The 14,296-nt window shown below is 36.2% G+C and overlaps 2 protein-coding genes across 23 annotated transcripts in view; one reads left to right on the top strand and one right to left on the bottom strand.

Moving 5' to 3' along the window:
* The window catches only part of LOC139768114 (LIM and SH3 domain protein F42H10.3-like), a 28,082-nt gene extending 23,936 nt beyond the window's left edge, over positions 1-4,146 (top strand). Inside the window, exons 4-6 of the mRNA XM_071697987.1 lie at positions 122-325; positions 1,407-1,561; positions 1,841-4,146. Coding sequence (XP_071554088.1) covers positions 122-325; positions 1,407-1,561; positions 1,841-2,020 — 539 coding nt within the window. The 3' untranslated portion in view covers positions 2,021-4,146. The remainder of the gene's footprint in view (positions 1-121; positions 326-1,406; positions 1,562-1,840) is intronic.
* A 635-nt stretch (positions 4,147-4,781) lies between these two features.
* Positions 4,782-14,296, bottom strand: part of Tm1 (tropomyosin 1) — a 48,005-nt gene continuing 38,490 nt past the window's right edge. For 8 of the 22 annotated variants that reach the window (XM_071697975.1, XM_071697973.1, XM_071697969.1 and 5 more), the window contains 3 exons: positions 13,923-13,985; positions 12,801-12,870; positions 9,045-12,085 (listed from right to left, as the gene is read on the bottom strand). In XM_071697975.1, coding sequence (XP_071554076.1) covers positions 12,003-12,085; positions 12,801-12,870; positions 13,923-13,985 — 216 coding nt within the window. In that variant the 3' untranslated portion in view covers positions 9,045-12,002. Of the gene's footprint in view, positions 6,638-7,038; positions 7,688-9,044; positions 12,086-12,800; positions 12,871-13,648; positions 13,712-13,922; positions 13,986-14,296 lie in introns of those variants that run through there. The other 14 variants (XM_071697979.1, XM_071697980.1, XM_071697978.1 and 11 more) reach the window with 5 other exon arrangements.

The raw sequence follows: 14,296 nt of genomic DNA, 5'->3' as shown, positions 1-14,296 counted from the left end.
TTCCATCTTTCATGATTCATTAGTCATCACGTCACTCGCCATACCGTTCGTGGTGGGCAGATCGCAGATCGCTTCTTGTTGAACGTATCGCTAGCCTTTCTTTCGTGCATTGTTGATATAGAGTACGTAGAGTACACAGACGGTACGATTGCACCTGCGTCGAGCATAAACGCCAATCCGCCGCCTGCAAGGACGGCGAATTCGCCGGTACAGAGGACACCAGGTAGGATCGCCGATTACGATCCCCTTAGCGAAGCGAGGCCGAGCCCCTATTCCGCAAGGCAAGCTGCCACCACTGTCATTTATACGAGCGACAAGGGACCAGGTGCGTTTATCTTCGCCTTCGCGGCTGCAATCGCTGCAGCAATCTTTCGCTGTGTAAAGAAGTTGCATGACAGAGTTATAGCAGAGAATAATTGCGTTAATTTTAATGTGATTCGTAGTAAGAAATCAATAACATTCTATAATATAATATTAATTTCTATAATTAATATTCTATAATATTAATATTATTATTTCGTGAATTATATAACGTAACGTATGCAGAACGAAGTAATGAGATAACAAAAGTCTTGGCTTGAGATAACAAACGAATGCGATTTGCATATTTAATATGTAACATTGTTACTTTTGATTACATTATTACTTTTGAATTCTAATGCGATTAATGTTACGATCGATACTTGGGATTTGTGTTATTTATGTCCACGGACGATTATACATTCGTAGCTGTACCGGAATTATGTATTCACGGCTGTGTCCCAATAATTAAGATTCGCGAAAGATCAACGAAGGAAGAATTTTAATGATATATTTTTTACCGCGAGATCGCGTTCTGCGACTATTTTACGATCGTGTGGGACGGAACCCGCGTCCACGCGTAATTGGTTTTAATAGATCGTGCTTTTTAATCGGATTATTCTTTTACGGAAGACAAACGCTTAGCTATTCCTATTGTATAACGCCAGACTTATATATATTACGATCGTGATGTCGCCCAAAGCTTTTATTGTCTCCTCAGACTTAAACGCTCGTATACTTGCATCATTACGCCTTTATCGTTGTCACGCGCGATTCATCACAAAGACAAATCGTCGAAGCAATTTGCACTGGAATTAATCGTTGCGACATTGCCGCGTGCACCTTGTTGGGAAAATAGAAAGTGTAATCGCGCCTTTGTTTAATGTTCCTCATTCTGCGGTTCCGTGTTCCCTCCTCGCTCAAACCCACGGAATTATTCATGTGGTAGATCGCAGGATCGCGTCAAATAACAATTGTTACTAACTGGAGGACAAGAGGATGGCTACGGAACGAATTAAGCATTTTTACCGTAGCGTATACAAATGTAGAAAATTATTTGTGTTATACGTCGCACATAAAATATTAAAAATACGACGCGTTTGCAGTGACGAATCCACCGACACGAAAAATCGGCTCGGTTGCTGACATCGACCCAGTGAACGAATATTACGGATCGTTAACGCCGGCCACAACGATAAACAATAATCAACATCAACCTCAGCATCAACATCAATCACCGCCACCGCCCTCCAACGTTGGAGTAAATATCTTTTTTATTGCCTATTGTCGCATTGTGTTGTCTTTTGTAACTTATTTGTTACGTGATATAAAACTTGTCTACTGACACATGAAAGGAATACATTTCATGGAAAGAATGTAGACTGTTACAAAATAAACTTTTAAATAAGCTTTTTAAACAATTGGGACTAAAATAGTATAAAATATTAGCAGAAAGTAGGTTTTTAAATGTATAAAATGCGAAATGAATATGCAGTTTTACGTATCTCTGTTTTCTATAACGATGTTTTTTTTTCCGCAGAGAGTGTACAGAGCGATGTATGACTACGAGGCGCAAGATCTCGACGAGGTGAGCTTCTGCGACGGTGATTTGATCGTCAATTGCACAGCCGTAGACGAGGGTTGGATGACTGGACTGGTGCAGCGTACGGGACGACACGGCATGCTACCCGCTAATTATGTCGAACCGGCGCAGATTTAAATATTTTTCAGGTCGAGCTTCCATTCGCTAACTGTTGGCCGCCACTTCGATTAGAGTGCTTAATTAGGGCGCTTTGGGAAGCCCCCCGAAGGGAGAGATAATGTTAAAAAAATTTACGTGATACAATACTCGAGATAACGCTTCTACTCGGCTCTTGTTACCCGAGATAATATGTTTGATCGAAACGGCAAACTGTCATCTTAGAAAATCAGATAATCAGATATCTCAACTATTAAAGTGTTTCACGAAAAATCTTGATATAAATTTGATTACTTTTCTATCTTGATATCAACTTGTCCATGATGTCTGTTTGGATAAAGTTGAGTATTTCAATATTCAATAATATTTTGCTATATTATTGATAAAAGAAACAGATTTGTGAGAATAAATACCAAAATCAGTTTTATAAATGTCCGAAGACGTACTTCTTGAGTATCCACAAGTTGAGTATAACTTGACTACTAGATGACAAAGTTTCGTATATTAGAATTCCATGATGGGACCAAACTTTACATAACTGCAATAAATTATGCCGATTGCAATTAAAATTCTAAACAACTGTGAAGCGACACAAGCCTTGACCAACAATTAAGAAGAATTAAGTATAAGATATATATTTTGCAATGCAGTTTTAAAGCGTCACTTTTATTTTTTTACTCTTAGCCACAGTTATATCATTCCTCCGTTTCGATATTTTATTTAGAATTTAAATTATACGATTAAAATATAAATATCAAGAAAGAACATTAATTTGGTTCAATTGACAGTTGACTTTACGGACCTTTTTTTGTTAATCATTATTTTTATTGACGAGAATTTTATGTTACTTGTTATTCGATATAAACTCTGACTAACACATCAATTAGATAGATTTTTATATTTCCGACCATTTTGCATTTATAAGTAGTACTATATTCTTGTTTTTTATAATAATATATTATATCTTCTTTTCTTTTACTTTTTCGGAAATACTTTTCACAAAATAATATTTTAGTTATAATATCCAAACTTTTTTCCTAACGAAACGTAGGACAAAATCTTCCCTTATATTCGAAAAGAAATAATGCAATGTGCCTTATACGTATAGACTGCTAATTAGTAGCGGTATGGATTTTTTATCATAATGTAAATTATACGAAAGTGTATCGGAATAGGATATTCAAAGAAATATCAACAAATTTTTACTTGCCGCATTAATGTAGTTTAATTTGATGTAAAAAAAAATAATTGATACAAATAATCCTCTACTCTCTACTTCTTCCCCTAAAGATAAAACAGATTGAAATAATGAGAAACATAATATTATTGACGCAAAAGATGCTGACACTTGCCTTCCTTTTTGATAAAATATGAAAATTATTGTTAGGTACCGTTACTGATTTTCAATTAATTAACGATCTAAATATAAATTAATTAACCCATATTTTATTATATAGTTCTTAAGTTTTATTTCGTATGGTCCACATATATGCTTCGCATTTCTCTCCAAAATTCCATTTACATTGTTGACGTAATTATATTATTTGGTTGACGATTCTGAGGGGTTACCGAACATGAGATTTTATTGAAAATCAATTGATATTTAGTTTATCTTAATGTCGAGCACTTTTTATGTAATTTTAAAAGCGCAATATTAACCGTATTGGCTAACATGACAACTAATTTTCTAAGATTTTTCTACTTTGGCGATAATCATGCCTATAAATTGATCCTTGATAAAATGTCGTGTTTACCGCCACTGGGTGTTTCTTAGTGCCTTGTTATTGCGTGTTTAAATTAATATCAAACTGGTTCCTCAGAAATGTATCTACATCCCATTTACCTGAATAGGCAGATTATATTGTAGAACGATGTCCGATGGAACTGTACAGATTAACGAACCATGTAAAAGTTATAAGTAATTCGTTATCTGCGAGTCACACGTGATGTCGTTCGACTTCATTTATAAACGAAGAGAATGATATTTTTGGAAAAATGTTACTCAGCACTCTTGTAATTATTAGCTCGCTGATAAGAGGATTTCATATTTTAACTGCAAGGTACAGAAATATATGTTAGCGTTGTGTTTAGACAAATATTATATTATCATAGCAAATCATAAATAATGAATATGTATGTTATGTAAATCTATGGTTCATTTTTTTTTTTTTTTAGTAATTGCACGCTCAATACTGCATCCCTTTTCTATCTTCTTTTATCGATGAAATTCCTTTCTTCATTATGAAAATTCCTAGTCTTCTGAAAAAACAAGTCGCAAAGATGCATGTACATCGTTTTTTATCACAGTATATATATAATTTATTTTCATTCGCACATACCTATTTAGTCATAAACTTGATATTCGCAAAGAAGGATCCTTTCGTTTATATATAAATGTGTTGTTTCATTAAGATAAACATTATGTTAAGAGAGATAAACATTATTGTTTCTTCACAGAGTTTAACGAATGACTGTTCTTATATTTATTTTTCTAATATACTATGTTTATATTTTTCTTTGGATATTAAAAGAGCATCTATCTTGACATGACCACGCGCTAAGTTTTAATATCACGACGATGGTAGAGTATTTAATACTATTTGAAGAGACATTGCAAATTCCACTGATGCCGTTGGCATTCAGCGTTATCGCAAAGCAATCAATACTCAGCCATGTAACAGATGATCGCGAATTGAATTAACTGTGAAACAACGTTATAGCCAAACAATTCTTAACGTGACGAGATTGCAAAATCGAGTAAAAACATTTTAGTATGCAGAGATATAAAATATGCATATTTATTGAAAGTAATATAAATACAATAAAATGATAATTATCACATAAGATGGTCAAGATTCGCTGCATCAAGTGCATGTTTGAAAGTCTCTGAGCTTGGTCCATCACAAGATTTATCGTCAATCCCGGTAACTTGCGTGATTGCGTGATCATGCGTGAAACCGCTGAATTAACATTGGAAAAGATTAAAGACTAAGATATACCATTTTTCAGCATTAAGGTATGTTGCCGAGAGAGCCGTGGATGTATCGAACTTGCTCGACCTCGCAATTCGATCATTTCAAGCGTACATTTGTCACATTTTGTAATATCGGTCTATCTTTATTAGATTTCATTTCTGTCATATGTCATAATCCAACCCAGATTGCTTTGCAAACCTTTCTAATACATCATAGAAGCAACTTTGTATTGTATGCTATAATGAACACTATATCTCGTTCCGTTAAAACGAGATATTTCAGCAAGTCAATCGGTAATTCATCAATATTTTTGACACAATACTGCACGATACAACATAGAAGCGTGGCTTGAAAATATGGATGATACATGGGTACTCCTTAATATGTAATGGAAAGAAACTTAAGCGTTAGCCTGACTAATTAGACCGCACTGTCTAATCGTACGGTGGAATGTGCAAATATAAAGAAGATTCATGGTTAATGATGAATGTTAGCGCTGCTTCTTGAACAAGATGGAAATGTTATAAGCAGGAAATGTTTGTCATTTATTCGTATTATAGATGTTAATTGTATCGGTGTTATTTATTACCTATATTTTTAGACTTGTGTTTTTACGACAGATGCAAATTGCTGTAATTACGTCGAAAGAGATTTGTACAGTTTATTTTTTAATTTCCTGCTTATATAAGTGTGCCCTTAACACACTTGTCGCAATGAATGTTGTATAGGATGCTATATTCAAGGCCATATGGACTTAAAATGAGCGTGGGCAAAATCTAACTTTCGAGCAAACGTTTTTTCGGCCCGTACTTTTGTTAATGAAACAGCGCGACTTTTGGTAATATCCAGCGTAAATTGTGCGGTTGAGCAAGATGAAAATAATGTATCTCGCAACGAGTTCCTTAACAACTAATGCCGTTACAGATATAAGAAGCTACGCGAATTTAGGGGCTAATACTGCGCGTACAGATCTCGACGGAAATAATGCAATTTATTGGACGTGAGGGATAAGATAAGACACCTTGGTGTGCAGGGATACCAGGCGCAGGTAACAGAACCGATGCTGCAATAAATCGCCGTCATTGAATGGGAAATTCGTGCCAGGTATTGGAAGAGTACGTATATATTTTTGCTTCCGAAAGAGTGTTTTTCGGACTCGCAATTTTTCTTTATACGATCTTACCGCCGTTCGAAAAAGGTTTCGTTCCCGAGGCAATTTCTATGTAAAACTTTACAAAAGACGCTGGACGAGCCTGCTCAAACGTAGATTTCGATCGAGCCGAAGGAATGTAGAACGCATGACGGTGCCTTCAGCGAAAAACTCTCTCGGCTTAACGGTTAAGCCACGCGCGGTTAACGCTAAATGTCAGCAATCTCATCCTCCTCGTCCTCGACTTTCCTCCAGCGAATACTGTGTAGAATGCTAATGTAATGCTCGGACGAGACGACGTGTGGCGAAGAGTCCGCGTGCTGGCAGTGTCGTTTTGTCATAGCGTGAACGAACCGTTTCTTTCTTTCTTTCTCTCGTTTTTTTTCTTTCCCCCGCAACACCCCCAGTCATACGCATTTTAGCCTGCCTGCTAATATCCGGCGAGGTCGGCGAACGTCTGATCCATCTCATCGGCGATCGCTTTGTATTTACAGCGCTCGTTTACCAGCACGTCTGCAACGAGAAGGGAGGGAAAACGTGGTATTAGTGGACGGTACGATGGTTAATCGGGTGTACATTTTAATATTTTTTTTAATTGGAAAGAGAAAGAAAGAACGCAAAGAGCACACAATCTTCGTGGTTGACGTTTTGAGATTGGACGATCATTACGTCCGTTAGGCGATTTAAAGAGTAGGATGAAGGAAAATTTATGCTTAGCTGGATAGGTCCTGTTACCTAAAACCTGAGAAATACCATTGGCTTTTCGATTCGGAAAATAAAATATAAGATTGAAGCCAATATATATACACATATACATATTTAGAAAAATATTTTCAGAAATAAATGTCTCGCAGTCCATTTTACCTTGTTAAGGAACAGGGTGTTTCAGGTATGAAAGAAAGCAAAACAGCACATCAGATTCTATATAGGTATTTTATTTATCCTATTTTCTGAAGTATTAGAAACAAAAGTGGTCTTGTACAGCTTTTCGACAATTTTAAATCGCGAGAGCTACTTATTGACGGAAAGATTATCAAGATATACTTTTAGAATTCAATAACATTTTATTAGTGACACGTACAGAAAGTCGGATGTGTACTGTACTTTTCTTTTTGCTCTACTTACCGCACGTTCAATTACCGAAGCAGCGTAATGCAATTAGAACTGCGCTAGAAATCGTTTTTTGATTGCAATTGTAATTTCGATCTAAGCGGCGTTTTCGAAATAAATAATTAAATAATCGCGGCTCAGTGGCTGCTCTATGCGCGAAAGATCTCCGGTAGTGGAGTCGTTGATAAATAGAAAAAAGTGGAGTATATTGAACGCGGAACGTATTTATAGTACATTGATTTTAGTTACGATGACGAAAGCAATACCGCACGTCGGACGGCCGTGACTCGACCGCGATCGAATTGCACGATGTCGATAATTCGATTAACGGCCCAATAATTCGACAGCGGACGCGGATATTCGGACAGCCGATTTAACCAACCAATTCGGTGAAGGTGAGGTCCAGGTCGTCGCAGATGTATTTGTACTTCTCCTTTTCGTGGACGAGCTCGTCTGCAAGAAAACGTAGCGTCGTTAGAACGCATTCGGCTACCGTATCCTCGTCGGTTGTACTTTGATACGTTTGATATGAATTAGGTGCATTGATAATTTGCGTGAACTTTGAGATAAGATAAAATTGAAAGATATCATGAACTTCGATCCTTCGTTAATTATCGCGTACATGGAATGTTTCATTTTAAGCGGTGTGAAAAGAAGGTGTATAGAAATATTTTTGCACGACCGTTTGGAAAGGATTCTTTTGGAAGGCGCTCGCGGTCGGGAAGCTGTGGTTTCAGCAACGAGCGGGTTAAAAAAGCGTAGGCGGGTAACTTACGGAAGATGTGTTAAGCGCAAGCTAGATTTGTAAGAAAGGCTTTCGGTATTTTTTTTTTGTGTCGAAGCGTTAGGAGAATGGTTAGTAGCCGCGTTACACGCCATAGAGCTCGAAGAACGCATTATCCAGGCCGTCCCCGACCTCCTTGAATTTCTCCTTTTCGGTCACCATCTCATCTGCAAGCATTCGCAACGTTATATAGATAGCCGTTAATTAGTTAGAGAGACTTCGTCTACTGCGTGGCGTGTAAGATGCTCGGGAAAAGAAGTGTCGAAGAGATGAAAAGTGTTTAATATTGTTAATACCGCGCTAGGCAGGTATTGTGGATCGGCCAAGCAGGATAGCGGTGAAAATAATTGAATTTAAATTAAATGCTCAATACGTTTAGATAAGTAACACGAATTTTAACCCGTGCGGCTAAAGATGATTCTTCGATTATTCCTATTATCGCCATGTTCGCTAAATTCCTTTTGTTAGATATAATTTGTACCTTATATCTATTCTCTTAACTCTATATTAATAATTATATTATTATGGTAATAATTTATATCTATGCTATTTTTAACTTTACGGTAATAACTTTTTTCATGTATTCGTCTAAGTGTGTTTTGACAATTAGACATGTTACTCATGAAAATAATTCTTTTTTATGATGAAATATCATTAATATAATTTTGTATCAGTATGATTGCGCAAATAAATCAAATTGAAAAATCTTTATATCTATAAAATAATTATTTCATGATAAATAAGAGACAATCGTGAAGTTTCGATATTGTAAATGGGGAGATTTGTCATGCATTAAATAGCAAAATCGGATTAAGCAGATTTACTCACCGTAAATATAAGGTATACGTACCACACTTTCTTCCTTCATCATGCATTTTGTTATGATACTGTCTAACAACAAGGCGATCACAGTGTTATCGCGTTGAACAGTAGTTAAACGTCGTTATGTTAACGGTGAAGGATTAATGTTAGCGCAGGTAAAAAAAAAAAAGAAAAGAATAACGACACAAACGAAAACAAACACACTCTTTTTTCAAAATTAAAATATATATTATAAACAGTTTTATAATAATAGCAATATATAATAATCAATTATTATTACAATGATATTAGTGTTATTATCGTTCCATTCATTTTATTAATATTAAGTAAATTAATAAACTAAAACTCTCTCTTAAACTCAAGTATCTGCGTTTTCCGTAATTTTTAGTATTATTCAGAAAGAAAAGAATTGTAGCTAACAAAAATCAACGATAGGACATGTAGGTAAGTCTCGTGGTTGTGCTTTTCGCGATTACTTTCCTGATTTTTAAATAACGCTTGCTCGTGGCGGCGTTAAATTAGAGAACAAACGGTCGCGATATTTCCGGGTGGCCTTTCGATAACGTATGTGCTACTGCATTTTGAATCGGTTCATCGTCATCTTCGCATGCATAAAGATATAACGTTTATGAGATACACAATTCAAAATAGTCCGAATTTCCGACACTATTTGACCAACAACGTGGATATTGATATCATACGTGATCATATTTAAAAGTCACGTAATAATTAATACGCTTACTATGTTGACACTACAATTGTATCAACCAAATATCGATTTGTACAATACAAATCAACGCGACGTTGACAAACTATAAAAAGCTAATTATTAAAATTAAAGCCTTTATATGAAAGGCAAAACGTTTATATTTTTTCGTCGTCAGGAGTCGTCAACCCTGAAATATATTCGATCTATTTTATTAGGTTCATCGTTAGCTTTATGATTGCTCAAATGATCATGAGAGCGATGATAATATACATGCATTTATATATCGGAACGGGAAGAGGACGATGCACATTCCTACATCAAAAGGCCATCCAAGAATATGTTGCAGGAAAAGTGCTACAAGAATAACCGTGACGGATTACGACATCGAGGTCGGGGCAGTACACGCGACATAAATTACGCTTTTTTTTTTTCAATAGAAAGAAAAAAAGATTGGAAGAGAAAATTTCTCCACGGAATTAGCCGATGCTCGATGACGAGCGTGAAATAGCAGTAACATTAACGACAACTGTATCAATTAATAGTAATAGTAATAATAATTCGTGGCGAACTATGCGCCGCGAAGTGGAATATCGGATATGCGTTATTTCGACGATCGATCATTATATTTCCGGATCTCTCATTCGCTGTTACGTTTCGAAACACGAAGCACGTTCCCTGCATCGAGGTTTGACGTTGGCCGTGGTTAGTATTTATATTGTAAATATATACAGGCACGATCGGTAAAAAATATCAGAATGACTCAGCTAGCACGGGAAGCTGTGTTGCGGCATGGACAAATTAGCCAGTTGCTTCCCTGTTTGCATCTTAAGTATTATGATCAATTTTTCGTAGGCTCGAAGTTAAACCACTCTGTAAACGTGATACACGCATATGTCTTGCATAGGCCAGATAATTCTCGATTATTTCGTACTACGAGGAAAAAAAAGGGCTTTGAATTCTGGCAATACTACGTTGGTGATATAATCGTAATTGTTTGATTGAATATTGCACAACGAAGACAAAGACGTACTACGAAAATATATAATTTTTAGAAAAATTGCTGGGAGGGCTTGGCAGTGGAATCCTCTTAAATGCACGATTATTGCATCATTATCGTCTTTGCTTTCATCGGCGGCAATGAGAAGATAACGCGACGCAATAGTCTCGCTGACAGACGAAAGAAACTGACGAATCTCTTCTCGCGCGAGCTGAGCCGCGTGGAATGCGGAATGTAAAATGATGCGAAAAGTAAATGAACACTCTGTGTCCCTCCATTATATACAGTCCTGCTACGCGTATTGTACCGAGAGAAGCACGCGCAAATTCGATGAAATGCTCGACTGAGCGAATCAATTAAAGGATAAAAAAATTTTCATAAGTCACTTCTAAAAGATTACTCAATAATCGTTTATCTTTAATGGGGAGAAGGAACCTGACTTCAGGTATCAGACGAGTCGAGCGTAGTTTACTATATAATTATATATTAAATACAATATTATAATTATATAATAGATCATATTTGAACGTCTTTGGCGCATAAAATTGATACGCTCGAGAAAATTGGTTTCAAATTTCCCATCGAACTTCTTCTCTCGGTACAAACAATCCGATCCGTCTCGTCTCCGTTTCTTTCATTTATTTTTGTCTCTAATCCCTACTCACGTATTCCTCCCACGGCCAGTAATTGTTTTTGTATAACGAATTTAAATCGCAGCGAGCTCGAAGACGCCTCAAACCCGTCGCAACCATGCCTCAATTTTTCTCAAATTAAAATTTAAAGGCAGACTAAGCTAAAATCTAAAGCTAAAAAAATCAGATTTCGATTACAAGTAACTTCATATTATGTACGGAACTATTCTGCCGTCTGTCCTTGTCGCGTATTACTTATTCTTCCTCCTTTTTCTATCTTTTACATCCTTCCTCTCTTCCTCTCTTTCTCTCTCTCTCTCTCTCTCTCTCTCTCTCGCTCTCTCTCTCGCTCTCTCTGTCGTACCGATCCTTTCGTTCTGTATCTTCCTTACTCTTCCTCGCACGCATACATACACATTTTCTACACTTCCTCTCATCTTACATCAGTCTCTGTCTTGCGTCACGTGCATACAAATAGACACGCGATACGCACGACACACGTATACACACACACATACACAAGCTTGAGCACATACAAACACGCATAACACGTACACGCGGATGGACGTAATGGAGGGTATAAGGCTAGCCTAAAGACTGCATTTTTATTCGTTAATGTAAGGTGTGCACCACGAAGCGCTCGCACCGTAACGGCGTATTTGTTTCTCTCATTCACTTCTCGTTGCCGCCGTTCTGCTATTTGCTTGCGTTTGTTTTTCTTTTGTTCTTTTTTCCCCTATATCTATCTCCCTTTCGGATGTTCTCTCGCTCTCTACAAACGTCCTCGCGTTTATGCGTTTCCGTTCCACCGCGAAAAACACGATTTACATGTTCTGGATGTCATGCAGGGTGGCCTCCATCTCCTCCTGTAGCAATTTGTTTTTCTCTCTCTCGGCCGCGAGGTCGTCTGCAAAGATCACTGGTTAAAGGGAAGTAACACACGGCAAGCCACACGCGTAACACACTGCGTTTCGGCGGTTAGATGGGTAAATGCGCAAATAAAATACGGCGCACACACACACATATATATATATATCCACACAGGGTGAAAAAATGGGGTTTGCTTTACGATTGTCGAATCATTATGTTCCTATATATTGTATAATAATTAGGAATGTTCCTATATATTATAATTAGGAAAATTGACTAGAATAAATTCAAAATTTGATTTAACCACTTCAACTTAAGCTTTCTGGTTAGAAACATTCTTAGTAATTTCTCTAATCTCTCAAAAAAGATTAAATTTATAAGCAGTGATTATCGTAATAATTACTTTCTTCGGTATTGCTTTATTTATAACATCTGGTATCAGGAGTTCAAACCGTTTAAAGTATGCACGGCGTCGATTCTTTATAGGAACCTAGGTGCTTAAGTAGAAATGATTTCTAATCGTTCTCAATATCTCTACAGAAACTTTTCCTTGAATTCTTTCTCTCTTTCCGCTTGATAAGAAATTCAATTTATATTGTAAAATAATTGTTTATCTGAGATAAAATATCTATACTAACACATGTCGACGCATTTATTTAAAAAATTTAGTTGAATTCAGATAAATCGTGTTATTGAAAAGAATGATAATAATATATCAACGTGTACGTATTCTATTTTTGCCGTATACGCACCTTCGAGCCTGTCAACTTCCTTCTGGAGTTTCTGCACGGATCTCTCCGCGAACTCGGCGCGTGCTTCAGCCTGCGCAAACGCAATACTTTGTCAGTCAGAAAATTATACTTTAAGTGAAATTATCTATCGATTTCAAAAAAAAAAAAGAAAAACAGCAAGAAGTTGTCCGTTTTAATTATCTTATCTCATGGGATCGTTTTAATAATCGCATGAAACAGAGATATAATCAGCAAGATTATGGTCGTTCTGCTTTTTTTTGAAATCGTTGAGATAATTAATTATAACTATCAATGCTTCACGCCATGCAAGTAAAACAATTTCCACGTCACACATGACTGCAACTACGCTATGTATCTGAATGTAGGCCTTGAAAGGTTTAGTTGCAACACTATATTGCACGATTAATATGCTTTTATCGAGAACAATGCTTCACTCTCTCTTTTTCGGACAACACGCTCAATGAAAAAGAGAAACTTACGATAAGTACTTTGACACATTTGCATTTGTTGTACCTCGTGATGCGATCTATGAAACTTTATATTTCTAGGTATTTATACACAGGCCTCGAAAATTTCTTTTGTAAAATAGGCGTTCTTTTTGTAAAATAGTTTTATACCTCACGTACAAATACAAAAATTAAATTAATTTCTTTTGTAATTATTTATCATATTTAAGTATCGTTTTATTTTCGAACATTATTCGAAACATTAATTTTATATTTTTCTACATTTTAATAGTATAGATAATAATATAGATAATAATATAATCGAAATAAAAGTGGAAATTTCTGATACATATTTCAAAGTGTCTTAATCCGTGGTAATTTTAATCCTCCGCTTTTACTTACCTCTTTTAATTGACTATCGAGAATCTTCACCTGGCCCTCGAACGTCTCCTCTCGTTGCGTCGCCTGTGTTTAATCAAGCACAACAAAAAGACAAAACGAGCTTTCGTTAGTTCACCGCAACGCAGAAAACACTGTTTAGTTACTTCTAAAATAATAGGGTCAGATGCAAAACGACAGGGGCACGCGAGTTAATATTTTAGTGGCAAGACCTACGACGCGAGGATGGATCACACGTTAGAAAATGCAAAGCAAGACACTCCCAAAGGATGTGTACCTCCTTTAGACGGGTAGTAAGGGTCTTAATTTGGTTCTTGTATTCCTCCTCGCGCTGGTTGGCCTACGTACAATTACGTAAATATTATTTCTTATACGATGATTTAACGATAATAATTTTCTCCGAAACATACCGGCTATAAAATACCTTAGAACGTTTAAGAGAAGGTACTCGTTTCAAAATTAATGCTCGATCCAATTATTAGCATATACTTTCATCGACATAATTTATGATTTACAATTAAATTGGGTATTATAGAAAAAACGGTATAATGCACTTTCTATTCATAATATTTTCCGGCATTTTAGACACGAGTTAATTGGTGATTAAGAAAATCTTTATAATATAAAATGAGAATTGGGGAGGCGATATAA

This window comes from Temnothorax nylanderi, unplaced genomic scaffold, assembly GCF_030848795.1.
Source record: "Temnothorax nylanderi isolate EJ_2023f unplaced genomic scaffold, tnyl_v1.0 TNYL_tig0014_pilon, whole genome shotgun sequence".
Taxonomy (NCBI): Eukaryota; Metazoa; Arthropoda; class Insecta; order Hymenoptera; family Formicidae; genus Temnothorax; species Temnothorax nylanderi.
This window is presented reverse-complemented; position numbering and strand designations above follow the sequence as displayed.